We start from the raw sequence: 14,772 nt of genomic DNA, 5'->3' as shown, positions 1-14,772 counted from the left end.
TGTTGCCGCGTGCCATATGGTGTATGTGCGAGCGAAAGCGCGCGAGGGATGCGCGCTTTCACGGGGAGCGAACGCACGGCGGAGAGCAAACGCGACTTCTTCCGTCACGCGAAAGGCCGTGGGGGGCAGGAGAGGGGGAGGGGAGGCTACATACAGCTGCGGCATCAAATGCGTATCTTGGAACCGGGCGGAAGGGGAACTGGCGACTAAATCTCCCAAGTGAAAGGAGGCACCGGAGCAGGGAGAGGTTGCGGCTTCTGCTGGACGAGCAACTGTGTACTTCTACATTGCGCGGCGTCGGACGGTCGGGCACACCGTATCTTGAAAACGATCTGCAACACGGCTCCTACCTTTGTATGCGTTGTGCTTTCACCGCTCAAATGGTAAGCGCGTGTACCGCAAGAGCCCCAATGTTGTAGATTTCATGACATACGTCCCGGTTGCATCCTGGAGCACCAGCTGCTTGTACGCGCCTCTGAGGTCAAGCTTTGTGAGCTTCTTTCCCCCGGACAACGCTGGCCAGAGATCTTCAATCTGGAGCAGCGGGTACTTCTCGACGGTAGCGACTGGGTTGATGGTAACCTTGAAATCTCTGCAGATCCTGACACTGTCGTCTCGCTTGAGGACTGGAACTATGGGCGCGGCCCACTCAGACGTCTTGACGGGAACTAGGATCCCTCTCGGTGTAAGCGTTGCAGCTGCTGGGTGACCCTGTCCTTCAGGGCAAACGGCAGTGGGCGAGGCTTGAAAAAACTAGGCTGAGCTTCCTCGGGAACATAGATGCTAGCCGTCGTGCCGGCGAATGTGCCCACCCCCGGTTGCAACAGGGACTTCAAATCGCTCAGGAGGCTTGGACGTCTCTAATCACATGTACGACGGCCTTCTGTTACTCTGGCCACCGAACGCCCAGTGCGTGAATCCAGTTTCGGCCCAGCGGCGTCGGTGACGACGCCTTGGTTAAATAAAGGGAACGGTTGCCTCCCTGTCACCAACGCAAATGGTGACCTGGGCCTGCCCTTGGTCCTGGCAGAGCTGTCCGACGTAGGTGCGCAGCATGACGCCCGAAGCCTCGACCGACACGCCGGGGTAGGTAAGCTCGAACAGTTTCCCGGCCGGCCATGACCGACACCCTGGCCCCTGTGTCCAGTTCCATGGAAAGGAGGGCCCGCAGACTTCAACGGTCAGCATACACGGTGGCACAGACGACGGAACGAGGCCTGTGTGCCACATGTCGAACATTGGCGGGTTCTCGGCCACGACGTGGAGCCTGGCACGGAAGGATCCGAGCCTGCTGCCGCACGTGCCCGTCGCGAACCCTTGCAACGGCTACCGTGACCGTGGGCTTGTGTGGAACCTGGGCTTGATCCAGGCTACTGCTATTGTCCACTGTTCGTCCTCCCCCCTCCCTCGGCAAGCCCGTGCAAGGTGCCCAGTTCTTCCGCAGGTGAAGCATTGTGCTTGGGAGAACTGACACTTTGAGGGGGAATGGTCACCACCACAGTGACTGCACGTACCGCCCATAGTCGCCATCTTGTGACCGCGGCTTCCGTCGACGGTGAGCCGGTCGCGGGAGCAATCTCGCCGGCGTCCTTAGCTGCAGCCTCCATCGCCTGCGCTGTCTTCACGACGTCGTCCAGCGAGGGGTCAAGAAGCTCCAGGAGTCATGTCTGCATGGCGGGATTTTTATCCCACACACGAAACAGTCCAAAGGCGCAGGCACTCGTTGCGATGAACTGCCTGAGGGTCTCTCCTTCGCGGCGGCTCCGGTTGTTACCACCGTCCGCGCTAATGGAGCGTTTACACTTCAACACCGGAGCCGCCGCGAAGGAGGGGCCCTCGGGTCACTCAGTGTCTTGACAGCTTGCTCAGTGTCTTGACATGCGGTGTGGCCGACTTGAGGAGGTCGGGCAAGACACTGAAGATGCGGGTCCGGCAGCTGGTCAGGAAAATGCCCCGCTGTTTCGCCTAGGGCCGTGTCATTCGCCCAGAAAAACACGTCAACTTGTTCCTCGTAGACTGGCCAGGCGGACCCGGCCATCACCCTCGAATGGCTCGATTCTCCCGTACAGCGGCATGGTGGCAGGAACGGAGGGGTGTGTTTCGCTGCTCTCGGTGGCTTGGGTCGACACGTGGGCTTCCCTCGTCACCAGTGTCATGATCCGCCACGGACACGTGAGTAAGGGGGGGTCGAGCCAACCTTCGACCCAGAGGTGACACGCAGCGTGCTGGTGGTGAAGAATGACTGACTCCGAGCACCTGTGCCTCGTACGTTTTTATTCCGTGCGGTGAAACAATGTTGCCCACCGAACATGGCGGGCCACTGAGCCTAAGGCCACCGAAGAATATGGCTGAAGTGACGTCACATGTAGTTTATCGCCACAGGTAGTTTATTTCATTCAGGCAGTAACTTTTACTCCTCTTATGCATTCAGCATTCGTATAGTGGAAACGAGTGAAATGTTGATACATGATTGTCACAGATGATACATGCACAAATAAGCACGTCATGCGTAGTACATATGGGATGTCGACAAGACACGTGGCGCCAAGACAGCTGGGACTACGCGACGCGTCTAACTATCATTCACTCTGCGAGTTTATATAAGCACACTTTGAGCAGCATAATATGCCCCGACTGGAAGTGCATCTAACTCATCTTACTCAGCAACTAGCAAGTTCTTTGCCAGTGCCTGCACTACAGTGTGCAGAGACAATCTCTTTCCGTCGTGCTGAACCAGTTGAACGACAATCCTTTGTCATAAGAATAAATTGTGCAATATCGACGCGACTTAACATCGCACCAGAAAGCCGTGCAAGGCACTACTGCGCTTCTTGAGATCGACGGGCCTGTGCGAACGCCTGTTTTCTGTTACCTAGCTGTACCGGTTTTTTTCTCTGTCTTTTTTCCCTCTTTCGGACCCCTATATCCCCCACCCCAGTGCAAGGTGCAAAACCGGAAACTCGCCTCTTGCTAACCTACCTGCATTTCCTATCTGGCTCTCTCTCTCTCTCTACTCAGAAACTACGGCCAATGTGCTTGCGCATAAGATACTTGTCTGCCTTGTTAACCTTGTTAACGTTTGTGTGGAGTACCTCCAGACAAACGTTAACAAGGCCAGTAAAAAGATGAACAAATATCATTTCACCAACAGTATTGATGACAAATTTTTCACTTTACCGTAACGAGAGCAATTCTGTTCGGGTACAGGAAAAAAAACTGCCTTTTAACATAAAAACAAGAATGAGGTAATCTGTCTTCCATTCAACTAATCTTTCTGCAAAAAATATTATTTGCTCGTTTCTTTTTGTTCACATTTATGTGTTTCGATATATTTATCGCATTTCGCTCTCTATATTACACGCTACCACAGTTTCAGCAAGGCAAACAAGGACCGCATACATCCCTTGTCGTACTTGCCGTATGGACTCGGACCACGCACGTGTATTGCAGCTACGCTCGCGCGGGTGGAGTTCATCGTCGCACTCGCCCTGCTTGTGATGCGGTACAGGTTACTGCCCAGCGGCAAGTACAAGAACGTGAGTACCAAACAGCTACCGCTAAAGCAGTAATTCTTTAAACAAAACCATTAAAGCCCCACAGCCTGCCATTCCTTGAGGTAGAGCAGCAAGCGTCTGAGCCATAGCTGGGTGCCCGTGGCCGACTGGCTGCGCTAGTGTGGCGATATCGCGCGTCGAGACACATGTTGCCAACTAACAAGGCTGCATCATTAGGAGGAAGCCTTAGCTCGGGAGTTCCTGCCTAAGTAGACGAGAATGGAGAAACCGTTTTGGCCAGCAGCCAGTGCACTAATTTTCATGACGTGTGTTGTACTGAAACGAATGAGTTAAAGTCTGGTAACCGTAGCGAAAAAAACTTTTCAAATCAATTAAACAATTTTTTACAGTTAGTCTTGTAAATTGCCAAATTTCACCAAATTCCAGGGCATTAATAAGCATTTGAACGCCGCTGAGCCGTTTTTCGAGTTCGGCGCGGCGAGTTATGTACCATAGAGGTGAGTGCTGCCCAAACCAGCAAGCAGCAGCAGTCTGCGGTGCCAACGTCGCATGCCACTTAGGTCCTGCGCGACGAGAACCCGAGGAAGCAGCAGCGGCCTTAAAGGCCAGAAGGCGACAGCGGTACGTGCTGCCCGACCCAGGAAGCTGGAGCGGCCTGCGGTGCTGGCTCGGGCACCACGCGCCGGCTTCGGAGAACGAGGGTGACGTAGAATCTTTGGAAGACCGAGTAGAAGGTGACTTAGAATTGACGAAAGCAATTTCGTATTTCGCTGGCGTCAACTGGCGCAGCGAGGGGTAGGGCCCCGTGTATCGCGAAAGGAGCTTCTCGGAAAGTCCGATGGGACGAGAGGGCTACCACACGAGCACCAGTGCACCAAGCGAAAGCTGTGCGTCACAGTAGCTGGCATTGTACCGACGCGGCTCAGTAGCTTGCGACGCCGTCAGTCGAGTGCTGGCAAGCTGGCGTGCATGGTCGGCCAGGGCGAAGTTGTTTCGCGACAGTACAATATATAAAATGGAGACAATTCAGCGGTGTCGTGCCCAGAACAATTATAGGCAAATGTGAAGTAAGGGAGGGCAATGTCTCAGCCATGGTGGTCCTTTGAAACGTACTTGGACAGCATATATGTGAGGGTACGGTTCAAACGTTCCGTCAATCCACCGGTTTGAGCATGATACGAGGTGGTCAGCTTATATGTAGTGTAGCAGGAACGCACAATGTCGGCGATAACTTTGGACAAAAAGTTACGACCACGATCAGTAAGCTGCTGTCGAGGGGCGCCATGACACAATGTCATACAAGAGAAAGTCTGCGACGTCCGTGGAGCAACAGGTCGGTAGAGCCCGTGTGACGGCGTAGCGGGTGGCGTAATCAGTTACAACGGCTACCCATTTGTTCCCAGAGGATGACGTGGGAAAGCGGCCAAGGAAAGCGGCCAGCACGGAAGAACGGTTCCACAGGGACAGTGATCGGCTGAATGTGACCAGCAGGTAGTATTTGAGGCGGTTTCCGAGACTGGCAGGAATTACAGACACCAACATTGCGTCGGACTGAGCGAGCGAGACCGGGTCAATAGAAGGGGCGGTGGACGCGGTCCTACGTTTAAGAGATCCCAAGATGTCTGCGGTGGTTGCATCGTGTAGCTCAAAGAGCATGGTACGCCGTAGATGTTTGGCCCGACTACAAGATCAGACCCACCAGGGAGTCAGTTCCTTCCTTCGGTAGAGAATGCCACCCTGGAGGACATAGCGGTGAGCAGAGGCGTCGGTAGGTAACAAATGCAGATGCCCGATGACTGCTCGCAGAGATAGTTCCCGGTATTCCTCATCGGCTATGTTAGCGAAGGCAGACACAGAGAAAATGCCGTTGGCGGGGTAGACGTCGTAAGGCTCGTCGACCGGGTAGCGAGACAGACAATGAACGTCCTTGTGGAGACGGCCAGATTTGTAGATGAACGAATACGAATATTCTAGTAGGTGTTAAATTAAATTATGGGGTTTTACGTGCAAAAGCACGATCTCATAATGAGACACCCAGTAGTGGGGGACTCCGGAATAATTTCGACCTCCTTGGGTTCTTTAACGTGCAACTAAATTTAAATACACGGGTGCTTTCGGAACGCCCAGCAACCAAGTCGTCCTGTAGGATATTTCAGTGAGCACAACCAGCAAAGTGCACAACGGTCTGTGAAGACTGAAAAGGGTCGTCCGTATAAGTATGGACGGAACTTCGCAACCAAACTAGGGCCGGACACTCACGCTCAGTGATGGAATAGTTGCGCTTGGACGCGGAGAGGTGTCTCCGAGTGTAAGCGATGACACGGTCGTCGCCGTGCTGGTGTTGTGCCGATTCCGTGTCCGCTGGCATCGGCGCGGACTTCTGTAGGTGCAGAAGGATCAAAATGAGCCAACATTGGCGGCGTAGTGAGAAGGGCGATGAGATGCGAGCAACCAGAGGCGTCGTTCTCGCCCCAATTCAAAGGGGCGTCTTGCTTCAAAAGCTCGGTGAGTGGGGTGTGCTATGGCCGCGAAATGTTTCACAAACTGGCGGATGCACGAGCAAAGGCCGATGAAGCTGCGCACATCCTTGACACACGTCGGAACAGGGAAGTGCGTAACAGAAATAATTTTGCATGGGTCCGGTTGCACTCCGTTCGCATCAACGAGATGTCTGAGCAGGGTAATCTGACGATGGCCACCATGGCACTTTGATGCGGTGAGTTGCAGACCGGCTCGAAGAAAAACGTTCAGGAATGCTGAGAGGCGCTCGAGGTGCGAAGCGAATGTTGGACAGGATACCATTAGGTCGTTCAAGTAGCAGGCGCATGTCGACCATTTGAAGCTGTGCAGAAGGGAGTCCATCATGCGCTCAAATGTGGCGGGAGCCTTACATAGATCGAACGCCATCACTTTCAATTGATAAAGACCGCCGGGTGTTACAAAGGCGGTCCTCTCGCGGACTAGATCGTGCACGGCAATCTGCCAGTAGCCGGAGCGAATATCAATTGAACAGAAATAGCGAGCACCGTGGAGGCAGTCAAGGGTATCAGCAATGTGAGGTAGGGGATACACGCCCTTTTTAGTAACTGGGTTAGGTGCCAATAATCCACGCAAAATCGCCATGAGCCACCTTTCTTTCTCACCAGGAAAACCTGTAACGCCCGTGGACCGCACGACATTTCGATAATGTTGTTGGCAAGCATTGCGCGAACTTGTGCCTGGATAACTTGACACTCAACCGGCGAAACTCGATACAGGCGACAATGAATTCAATGGGCATCGCCGGTATTTATGTGATGTCTTACAACTGTATTTTGAGTCGAAGGGTGATCGTAAAAGTAAAAAATATCGCGGTATGAGAACAGAATGCGGTAGAGCTCAGGAACGTGCTCGGACGGCATGTCGCGCGCAATCGTTTTCTGCAAGTCGGCGAAGGTACAAAGTGCAGAATGTGATGGTAAGGTAGGCTCAGTTGAACTGTCGTCTACTACAATAGATGCGACTGAGTGATTTCCGAAGGACCACAGCTGGGTCCGAGACATCCCGCGAAGCAGCGTTTGTGTCGTAGAGCCAAAATTTACCACTGGTAGGTAGACGCTATACGTCGTAATAGATAAAACTGTATCAGGTACTGAGATACCGTGTGGAAGGAGAACGTCTTGCATGGCATTCGCGATGTAGTGATCGTCGGGCACTGGTGGTGATGACACCAAGTTAACGTAAGTAAGAGCCGAAGGTGGCGAGCGCACGAAGTATACGGCACTGAGGCGGCTGGGTGGTGGTTCAGTGGGATCCAGAACAGGCAGGTCAAGGCGGAGAGCACTGGCGCAACAGGCAATGAGAGCAGAATGCGCGCAGAAGTCGAGGCCAAGAATGATGTCGTACGGACAGTGGGCGATGGCAGTGAGGAGAACGATAGTGGAGCCATCTGCGAAGCAGACTCGGGTGGTACACATGCCAATTACGGGAGCTGTTCCGCCGTCGGCGACACGGACAACAGGCGTCATGGCGGCTGTTGTTATTTTCTTCAGGCGGTTACCAAGGTCAGCACTTATGACAGATAAATTCGCCTCAGTGTCAATAAGAGCAGAAACAGGAATGCCGTCGACTTGCACTTCAAGAATGTTTATATTGACACGCGTGCTCTACAGGCAGACGACGACAACGATGGGGGCATTAGCGGACTCCGTCTAGTGGGTCAGTGGGATTCTTAGAGGAAGAAGACGGTGTCTCTGTTCTGTGTTGTTGGAACAGGTCGTCCTGTGCTGTTCTTGAAGAACGTCTCCCTGTCTTCTGTTCGCGTTGTACCGCGACACTGGTGGAGGTGCGGGGCTTGTACGAAATCCTCCAGTCACCGTCGCTGATTTTATCAAAGAGGCTGCGGCTATTGAGCGCGCTCTTCATCAACGGTGCAGGCAGTACGATCGACTGTCCAACAGCACCGCAATCAATGCCGCCGCATTGACTCCACAGTATCAGAGCTCCTTGCGGGAAATGATCAGAGAGGTCGTCAGAGAAGAACTTCACAGAATTATGACACCGACAGTGGATAGACCCGTCGCGTCAATCGCCGAAGTGGTTCGCGACGAAATCAGGCAGGCGTTCCCGGCTGCCGATCTTCAAGACCAACAGCGTCCCATGAGTTACGCCGCCGCCGTCCGATGTCCCCCACCCGCTACAGCCACACCGCCGTACCACCAGCCTCCGACAGCCGCTCCTTGGTTGCCGCCACAACAGGAGGCTTTGAGGCGCGCACCCGTGATGCCGATGCAGTCATACCGCCAGCCGTCATTCGCCGCGCCGTGGACCACGCCGCAAAATGACCCTACGAGACGGCCACAATATCGGAGATCCGACGCGTGGCGCACCGCCGATAACCGCCCTCTCTGTTTTAACTGCGGGGGTGCCGGCCATATTTCGCGTCATTGCTGGCATCGCGACTCATCATTTCGCCCTCTTCGTCCGTGGTCTGATGTTCGACGTGCAAATGACGACTCCATGCTACGGCGCGACGACGCTGCTTTTCCTCCCATAGCGCACCCGAATCAAGCATCTGCGCCCAATGATCGAACTGATTTCGGCCGTCGGTCACGCTCTCCAACCCCTCCACGCGAGCTGCCTGCTGGACGCACTTTTGCTGACGTTCAAAGACGAAGGTCACCCAGTCCCCGCCGGGGAAACTAAAGGCGGCGACCTCTGGCAGTAAGGTTGCAGGCCCGCCGCAAGACCATAAAAAGCCCCCAACTCTCCCGCTGCAGAACGCCGAGAAGCCGATAACCACCGACCCCGAAGAAATCGTGAGCGCCGGTGACAGCGTTAGTCGACACTGGTGCCGACTTCTCTATAATGAGTCGGGAACTCTTCCTCCGCCTGAAGAAAGTACAGACGCCATGGACGGGACCTCACATAAGGACGGCAGGTGGACAATTGCTGATGCCTACTGGAAGATGTACTGCTAGGCTCAACATTGGAGATCCGTCGTTCGTGGCCGCTTTCATGGTTCTTCCCGTGTGCTGTAAAGATTAGATTATTGGAATGGATTTTCTAAGAGAATATGGAGCCGTAATTAACATCCCAGACCGCATGGTGACGTTTTATAAAAGCCCTGGTTTAGTTCATTGCTTATCGCCGCAACACAACTCCTTTCGTCTAACAGAAGACGACGTCGTAATCCCACCTCGGTCATGTATCCTTGTTTCCGTGGCATGTGACGTACCGTTTCATTGCGAAGGAGTTGCCGACCAAATAACCATTTTGTTGTTTACTCACGGTATCTCTGTCGCACGAGGAATTGTAAATGTCACCGACGGGCGCACGAATATATTGCTAACAAACTTTAGCACAGAGCGACGGCACCTTCCAAAAGGCACGGCTGTGGCTTATTTTGACGGTGTTGCGGATGTTCGCGGCTGCTGTTCACTACTCGAAGAAGCGCCTACACAAGACCCAGCTCCTGCACTTGACGTCAGTACTGTTTTGCCGCAGCATGAACGCGAACGGCTTCGTACGCTACTAGCCAAGTTCAACGACTGCTTTGCGTCGACTTCAACAGTCGGTCGGACGCCTCTAACAAAGCACCGAATAATTACAGAGGATACGGCAAGACCAATTCACCAAAATCCTTATCGTGTGGCTCCCAGAGAACGTGAAGCCATACAACAACAGGTGACGAAAATGCTTGAAGACGACGTGATCCAACCATCAACGAGTCCCTGGGCATCCCCTGTAGTTCTAGTCAAGAAAAAAGACGGCAGCTTGCGTTTCTGTGTGGACTACCGAAAACTAAATCAGGTGACGAAGAAAGACGTGTACCCGCTTCCCCGTATCGACGATTCCCTCGACAGGCTTCGACACGCACGTTACTTCTCTTCCATGGACTTAAAGAGCGGATATTGGCAAATTGAGGTAGACCCGAGGGACCGTGAAAAAACTGCTTTTGTGACGCCAGATGGCCTATACGAATTTAAGGTTTTGCCTTTCGGCTTGTGCTCTGCCCCTGCTACGTTCCAACGCCTCGTGGATACTGTGCTTTCGGGTCTGAAGTGGAAAGCCTGCTTAGTGTACCTCGACGACGTCATCGTGTTCTCCGCAACGTTCGACGAACAGATTGCACGGCTTGAAGCGGTTTTGCAGTCCATACGATCCGCCGGCCTCACCCTGAAGCCGGAGAAGTGCCACTTTGGCTTTGCGGAAAAAATTGTGGGGTTTTACGTGCCAAAACCAGTTCTGATTATGAGGCACGCCGTAGTGGGGGACTCCGGAAATTTGGACCACCTGGGGTTCTTTAACGTGCACCTAAATCTAAGTACACGGGTGTTTTCGCATTTCGCCCCCATCGAAATGCGAAAACACCCGTGTACTTAGATTTAGGTGCACGTTAAAGAACCCCAGGTGGTCCAAATTTCCGGAGTCCCCCACTACGGCGTGCCTCATAATCAGAACTGGTTTTGGCACGTAAAACCCCATAATTTTTTCCGGAACTACAGTTTCTTGGCCACGTCGTCAGCCACGCCGGTGTCCGCCCAGATCCTGAAAAAATTGCCGCCGTCGCACAGCTTCCCGTACCATCCGATAAAAAGGCTGTCAGGCGCTTCCTCGGTCTCTGCGCCTATTACCGGGGGTTTATTGCAGATTTTTCTCACATTGCGTCGCCGTTAACTCGCCTCACGAGAGACGACGTTGCTTTTTTTTGTATGGGGCGACGAAGAGCAAAGTGCATTTAACGTCTTGCGGCAACGTCTCCAGACACCTCCAGTGCTGGCCCACTTTGATGAGACCGCTCTTACATTGCTCCACACTGATGCCAGCAATGTTGGGTTGGGAGCTGTTCTTGTGCAACGGCTGGAGGACACGGAAAGAGTGATTGCCTACGCAAGCAGAACGCTCTCACGCACAGAGGCAAATTATTCCACAACTGAGAAGGAATGCCTCGCCGTGGTATGGACGGTTATGAAATTTCGCCCATATTTGTATGGCCGCCCATTCAAAGTTGTCAGCGACCACCATTCGCTGTGTTGGTTGACGAACCTTAAAGATCCTTCTGGACGATTGGCGCGTTGGAGCCTAAGGCTGCAGGAATTTGACATGACAGTCACGTACAAGTCGGTGAAGCGACATACGGATGCTGACTGCCTGTCTCGATCGCCGATAGAGTCGGCTTGTTCACTCGAAGAAGATGAAACAGCATTTCTTTGTGTTCTGGACACCTCCGCCGTCGCTCAACAACAACGGGACGACCCTGAGTTGCTTGGTCTAATCAATTACTTAGAAGGAAGATCTGCGAAAGCACCTAGAGTTTTCGCAAGAGGATTGTCATCGTTTTGTTTACGGGCCAACGTCCTTTACAAAAGAAACTTTTCTTCGACCGGATCCCCCTATCTGCTCGTCATTCCTGCAGCTCTTCGTATGGAAGTACTTCAAGCCTGTCACAACGAGGTTACTTCTGGTCACTTAGGCTACACGCGAACATTGGGCAGAGTGCGGCAAAGCTACTACTGGCCGAGACTTACCACCGCCGTGAAACATCACGTTCGCACATGTCTCGACTGCCAGAAGCGCAAGTCGCCCCCGACGGAACCAGCCGACCTCCTACAACCTGTTCAGGTTCCACAAACACCATTTTATCAAATCGGAATGGACATTTTGGGTCCACTTCCTACTTCTACTGCGGGACATCGCTTTGTCCTCGTCGCAACCGACTACCTGACGCGTTACGCTGAAACAAAGGCCATCCAGAGAGGCACAGCAGCCGAGGTGGCGCGATTTTTCATCGAGAATGTTGTGTTGCGACACGGTGCACCACGCGTCGTAATAACCGACCGAGGCACCGCTTTCACGGCTGCGCTTTTAGATCACGTCTTGCTGCTAAGTGGAACGGCTCATCGGAAGTCAACTGCCTACCATCCACAAACCAACGGATTGACGGAGCGCCTCAACAAAACAATTGAAGACATGCTTTCAATGTACGTGGATGTCGAACATAAAAATTGGGATGACATCCTTCCTTAATTCACGTTTGCATACAACACCGCGAAACAAGAGACGACGCGCATGACTCCGTTCAGCCTTGTTCACGGCCGGGATGTACGAACGATGTTGGATGCTATGCTTCCACACGAATTTGACGACACTGACACGGACGCCGATGTGTTTACCCAACGCGCCGAAGAGGCTCGGCAGCTCGCGCGCTTGCGGATCTGCCAGCAGCAAGACTACGACGCAGGCCGCTATGATGCTCACCGTAGAACCATAACCTATGAAGTCGGCGACCTAGTGTGGGTTTGGACACCCATACGGAAACGAGGCCTCTCCGAGAAGCTGTTAAGGCGATACTTCGGCCCATATCGAGTATTGCGGCGACTCAGTAATGTCACCTACGAGGTCGTCCCTGATAGTCCCAACTGTACGCGGCGCCGCCCGCACCCCCCTGAACTTGTGCATGTTGTGCGCATGAAGCCGTATGTGAGCGAATGACTATGCGAGGGACGACACTTCCGCAAGTGACGTTTCCGGTCTAGCATCGGGGTGATGCTCTTTTAGGGAGGGACAAATGACACGCGTGCTCTACAGGCAGACGACGACAACGATGGGGGCATTAGCGGACTCCGTCTAGTGGGTCAGTGGGATTCTTAGAGGAAGAAGACGGTGTCTGTTCTGTTTTGTTGGAACAGGTCGTCCTGTGCTGTTCTTGAAGAACGTGTCCCTGTCTTCTGTTCGCGTTGTACCGCGACAATATGAGTGTGCAGCGTCAGTGGAGGATTTGGCGGCGTAGGGAGCAATGCAGCATCACCTCGAGGCGTTGCATCGTCTAGTTTTCCCGCGGGGAACGGCCGTAGGGAGTCGGGGAATGTGAGTGACGGGGCTGGGGTGAGCGAGGTTGTCGGCGTTGGGGCGACGGCGACTGTGAATTGGGGTGGTTAGGTGCAGGAGACTCAGTAGCGACATTATAGCAGCGTGTGGCATAGGGACGAGACGGGCCGGTTGGGTGAACGTAGCCATTATATGTGTTCTGAGCCGAGGAATTTAAGCGACTAAGACAGTGGCGAGAAATGTGTCCGATTGTCCGATTCAGCGCGGTGAAAACAAATGGGCTTTTCGTCTGCAGTGCGCCATTCCGATGGGTTGCGGAAACGTGGTGGGTAAAAAGATGTAGGACGGGGTAAGAATCGGGGCGGGCGTCAGGGCGATGGGCCGATCATATGGAGCGAAGACCTATGTTGGCGAACTCTTGACGAATAAGGGAAACCGTGATAGCAGGTGTGTTGGATGAGCTGGATTCGAAGGCAGCCGGATAGGCAGCCTCAACGTCTCGCCGGACAATCCGGGTCACATCGCCAGTGATGTTGGTATGGGGAGCGTCAACACAGGAAGATGTCGCCGCGGTCTTTGGTATAGACGGGCGAACTGTTGGTCGATTTTTCGGTTTTCTGCGAGCTCCAGGTGGCGGCATTCTTTGATTACTGCGTCCGCTGCCGCCACGTTGTTGAAGACGAGCAAAGGACTCATTGGTGATACCTTTGAGAATGCGAGAAACCTTGTCTTGCTCAGTCGTGTGTGCATCAAATTTGTGGCACAAAGCCAAGACGTCTTGGATGTACGCGACATAAGGCTATTGTCGTCTGCACGCAGCTGGATAACGCATTCTTCGCGTTAAATTGGTGACCGTAAGGGTTGCCGAACGTGTCTCGCAGCTTTTCTTTGAGCGTATCCCAACTGGTGAGCTCATCTTCGTGTGTCTTTAAGCATACCGAGGTGTGCCACCAAGGTAAAATTCTACGTTGGCGAGCATGGTAGTAGGGTTACACCGGTTTTTTGTGCTGACGCGTTCATGCAGGCTGATCCAGTCTTTGATGTCTTCCACATCTTTCCCCGAGAATACGCCAGGATCACAGGGAGCGGAGAGTGCGATGTAGGTCGTCGGAGTGGCAGCAGGTATCGCTACCGGCTGATTCGTTCAGTCGTCTCCGGGAGGTATAATGTCAGGTTCGACGTGCCGTCCACTGCGAAGCCCCATGACGAGGACAGGGAACGTCCACCTCCATAAAATATTTAACGCGGGAAGACGCAGACGACAAGCTATATACAAGTATATTTACAAGTGAATACTTTGCGCTTCGCGAAAAAGCAACAGCCCGCGCCGGCCTCGAATCGTCGTCGTCGTCTTCACAGCACTGGCCTCTTCCTCGTCGTAACTACTGGTCTGTAGCAATGTGGACACTCCAGCCGCACTTCTGCCGTCGTCTTGTTGTTCCACCGTATAAATTCAAAGGCCGGTGAAATTGTCGCCGCGCGCCGTATGCTGTATATGCGAGTGAAAGTGTGCGAGAGTGAGGCGACGATCACGGCTCAATCTCCTGCACGCAAGGGAGGGACGCAGGAACGAAGCGCTACGTCTTCCAGTCGCGCGCAAGGCTTCGGAGAAAAGATAGGGAAGGGGAGCCGGGGGGGGGGGGGGGGGGCTCTATTTGGGGCAGCCCGAGCGGCCGCTGGGGCCGTAAGGCTCCGGGGGAAGGTAGGCAGGGGGCGCGTAATACGACGCGCGCGTCCGCCCGAGCCGCTGCGGCGAGGAGTGAGCCCGCGATGCGCTGTGATTTCGCGACTTAGTTCGCGTTGATGGAAGCGCCAGCACAAAGGCCAACTCGATCGCTGCTGCCGCCGCCGCCTTACTCACTCCAGCGTTTTGACAGCGAGTTTCCGCGGTCATAGAGTGCGATGCGTTCAAGTTTGCTTGGGCGCGCGTGGTACCGTGCTTGTTTTT

General features: G+C 53.7%; 1 protein-coding gene across 3 annotated transcripts in view; it reads left to right on the top strand.

The window, feature by feature from the left end:
• Positions 1-14,772, top strand: part of LOC119453582 (cytochrome P450 3A31) — a 234,461-nt gene that overhangs the window by 77,473 nt on the left and 142,216 nt on the right. Inside the window, exon 13 of one of the 3 annotated variants that reach the window (XM_049668267.1) lies at positions 3,371-3,536. The exons of the other annotated variants lie outside the window; for them this stretch is intronic. Coding sequence (XP_049524224.1) covers positions 3,371-3,536 — 166 coding nt within the window. The remainder of the gene's footprint in view (positions 1-3,370; positions 3,537-14,772) is intronic. 3 annotated transcript variants of the gene reach the window in all.

The sequence above is a fragment of the Dermacentor silvarum genome, chromosome 5, assembly GCF_013339745.2.
Source record: "Dermacentor silvarum isolate Dsil-2018 chromosome 5, BIME_Dsil_1.4, whole genome shotgun sequence".
In the NCBI taxonomy this organism is placed as follows: Eukaryota; Metazoa; Arthropoda; class Arachnida; order Ixodida; family Ixodidae; genus Dermacentor; species Dermacentor silvarum.
This window is presented reverse-complemented; position numbering and strand designations above follow the sequence as displayed.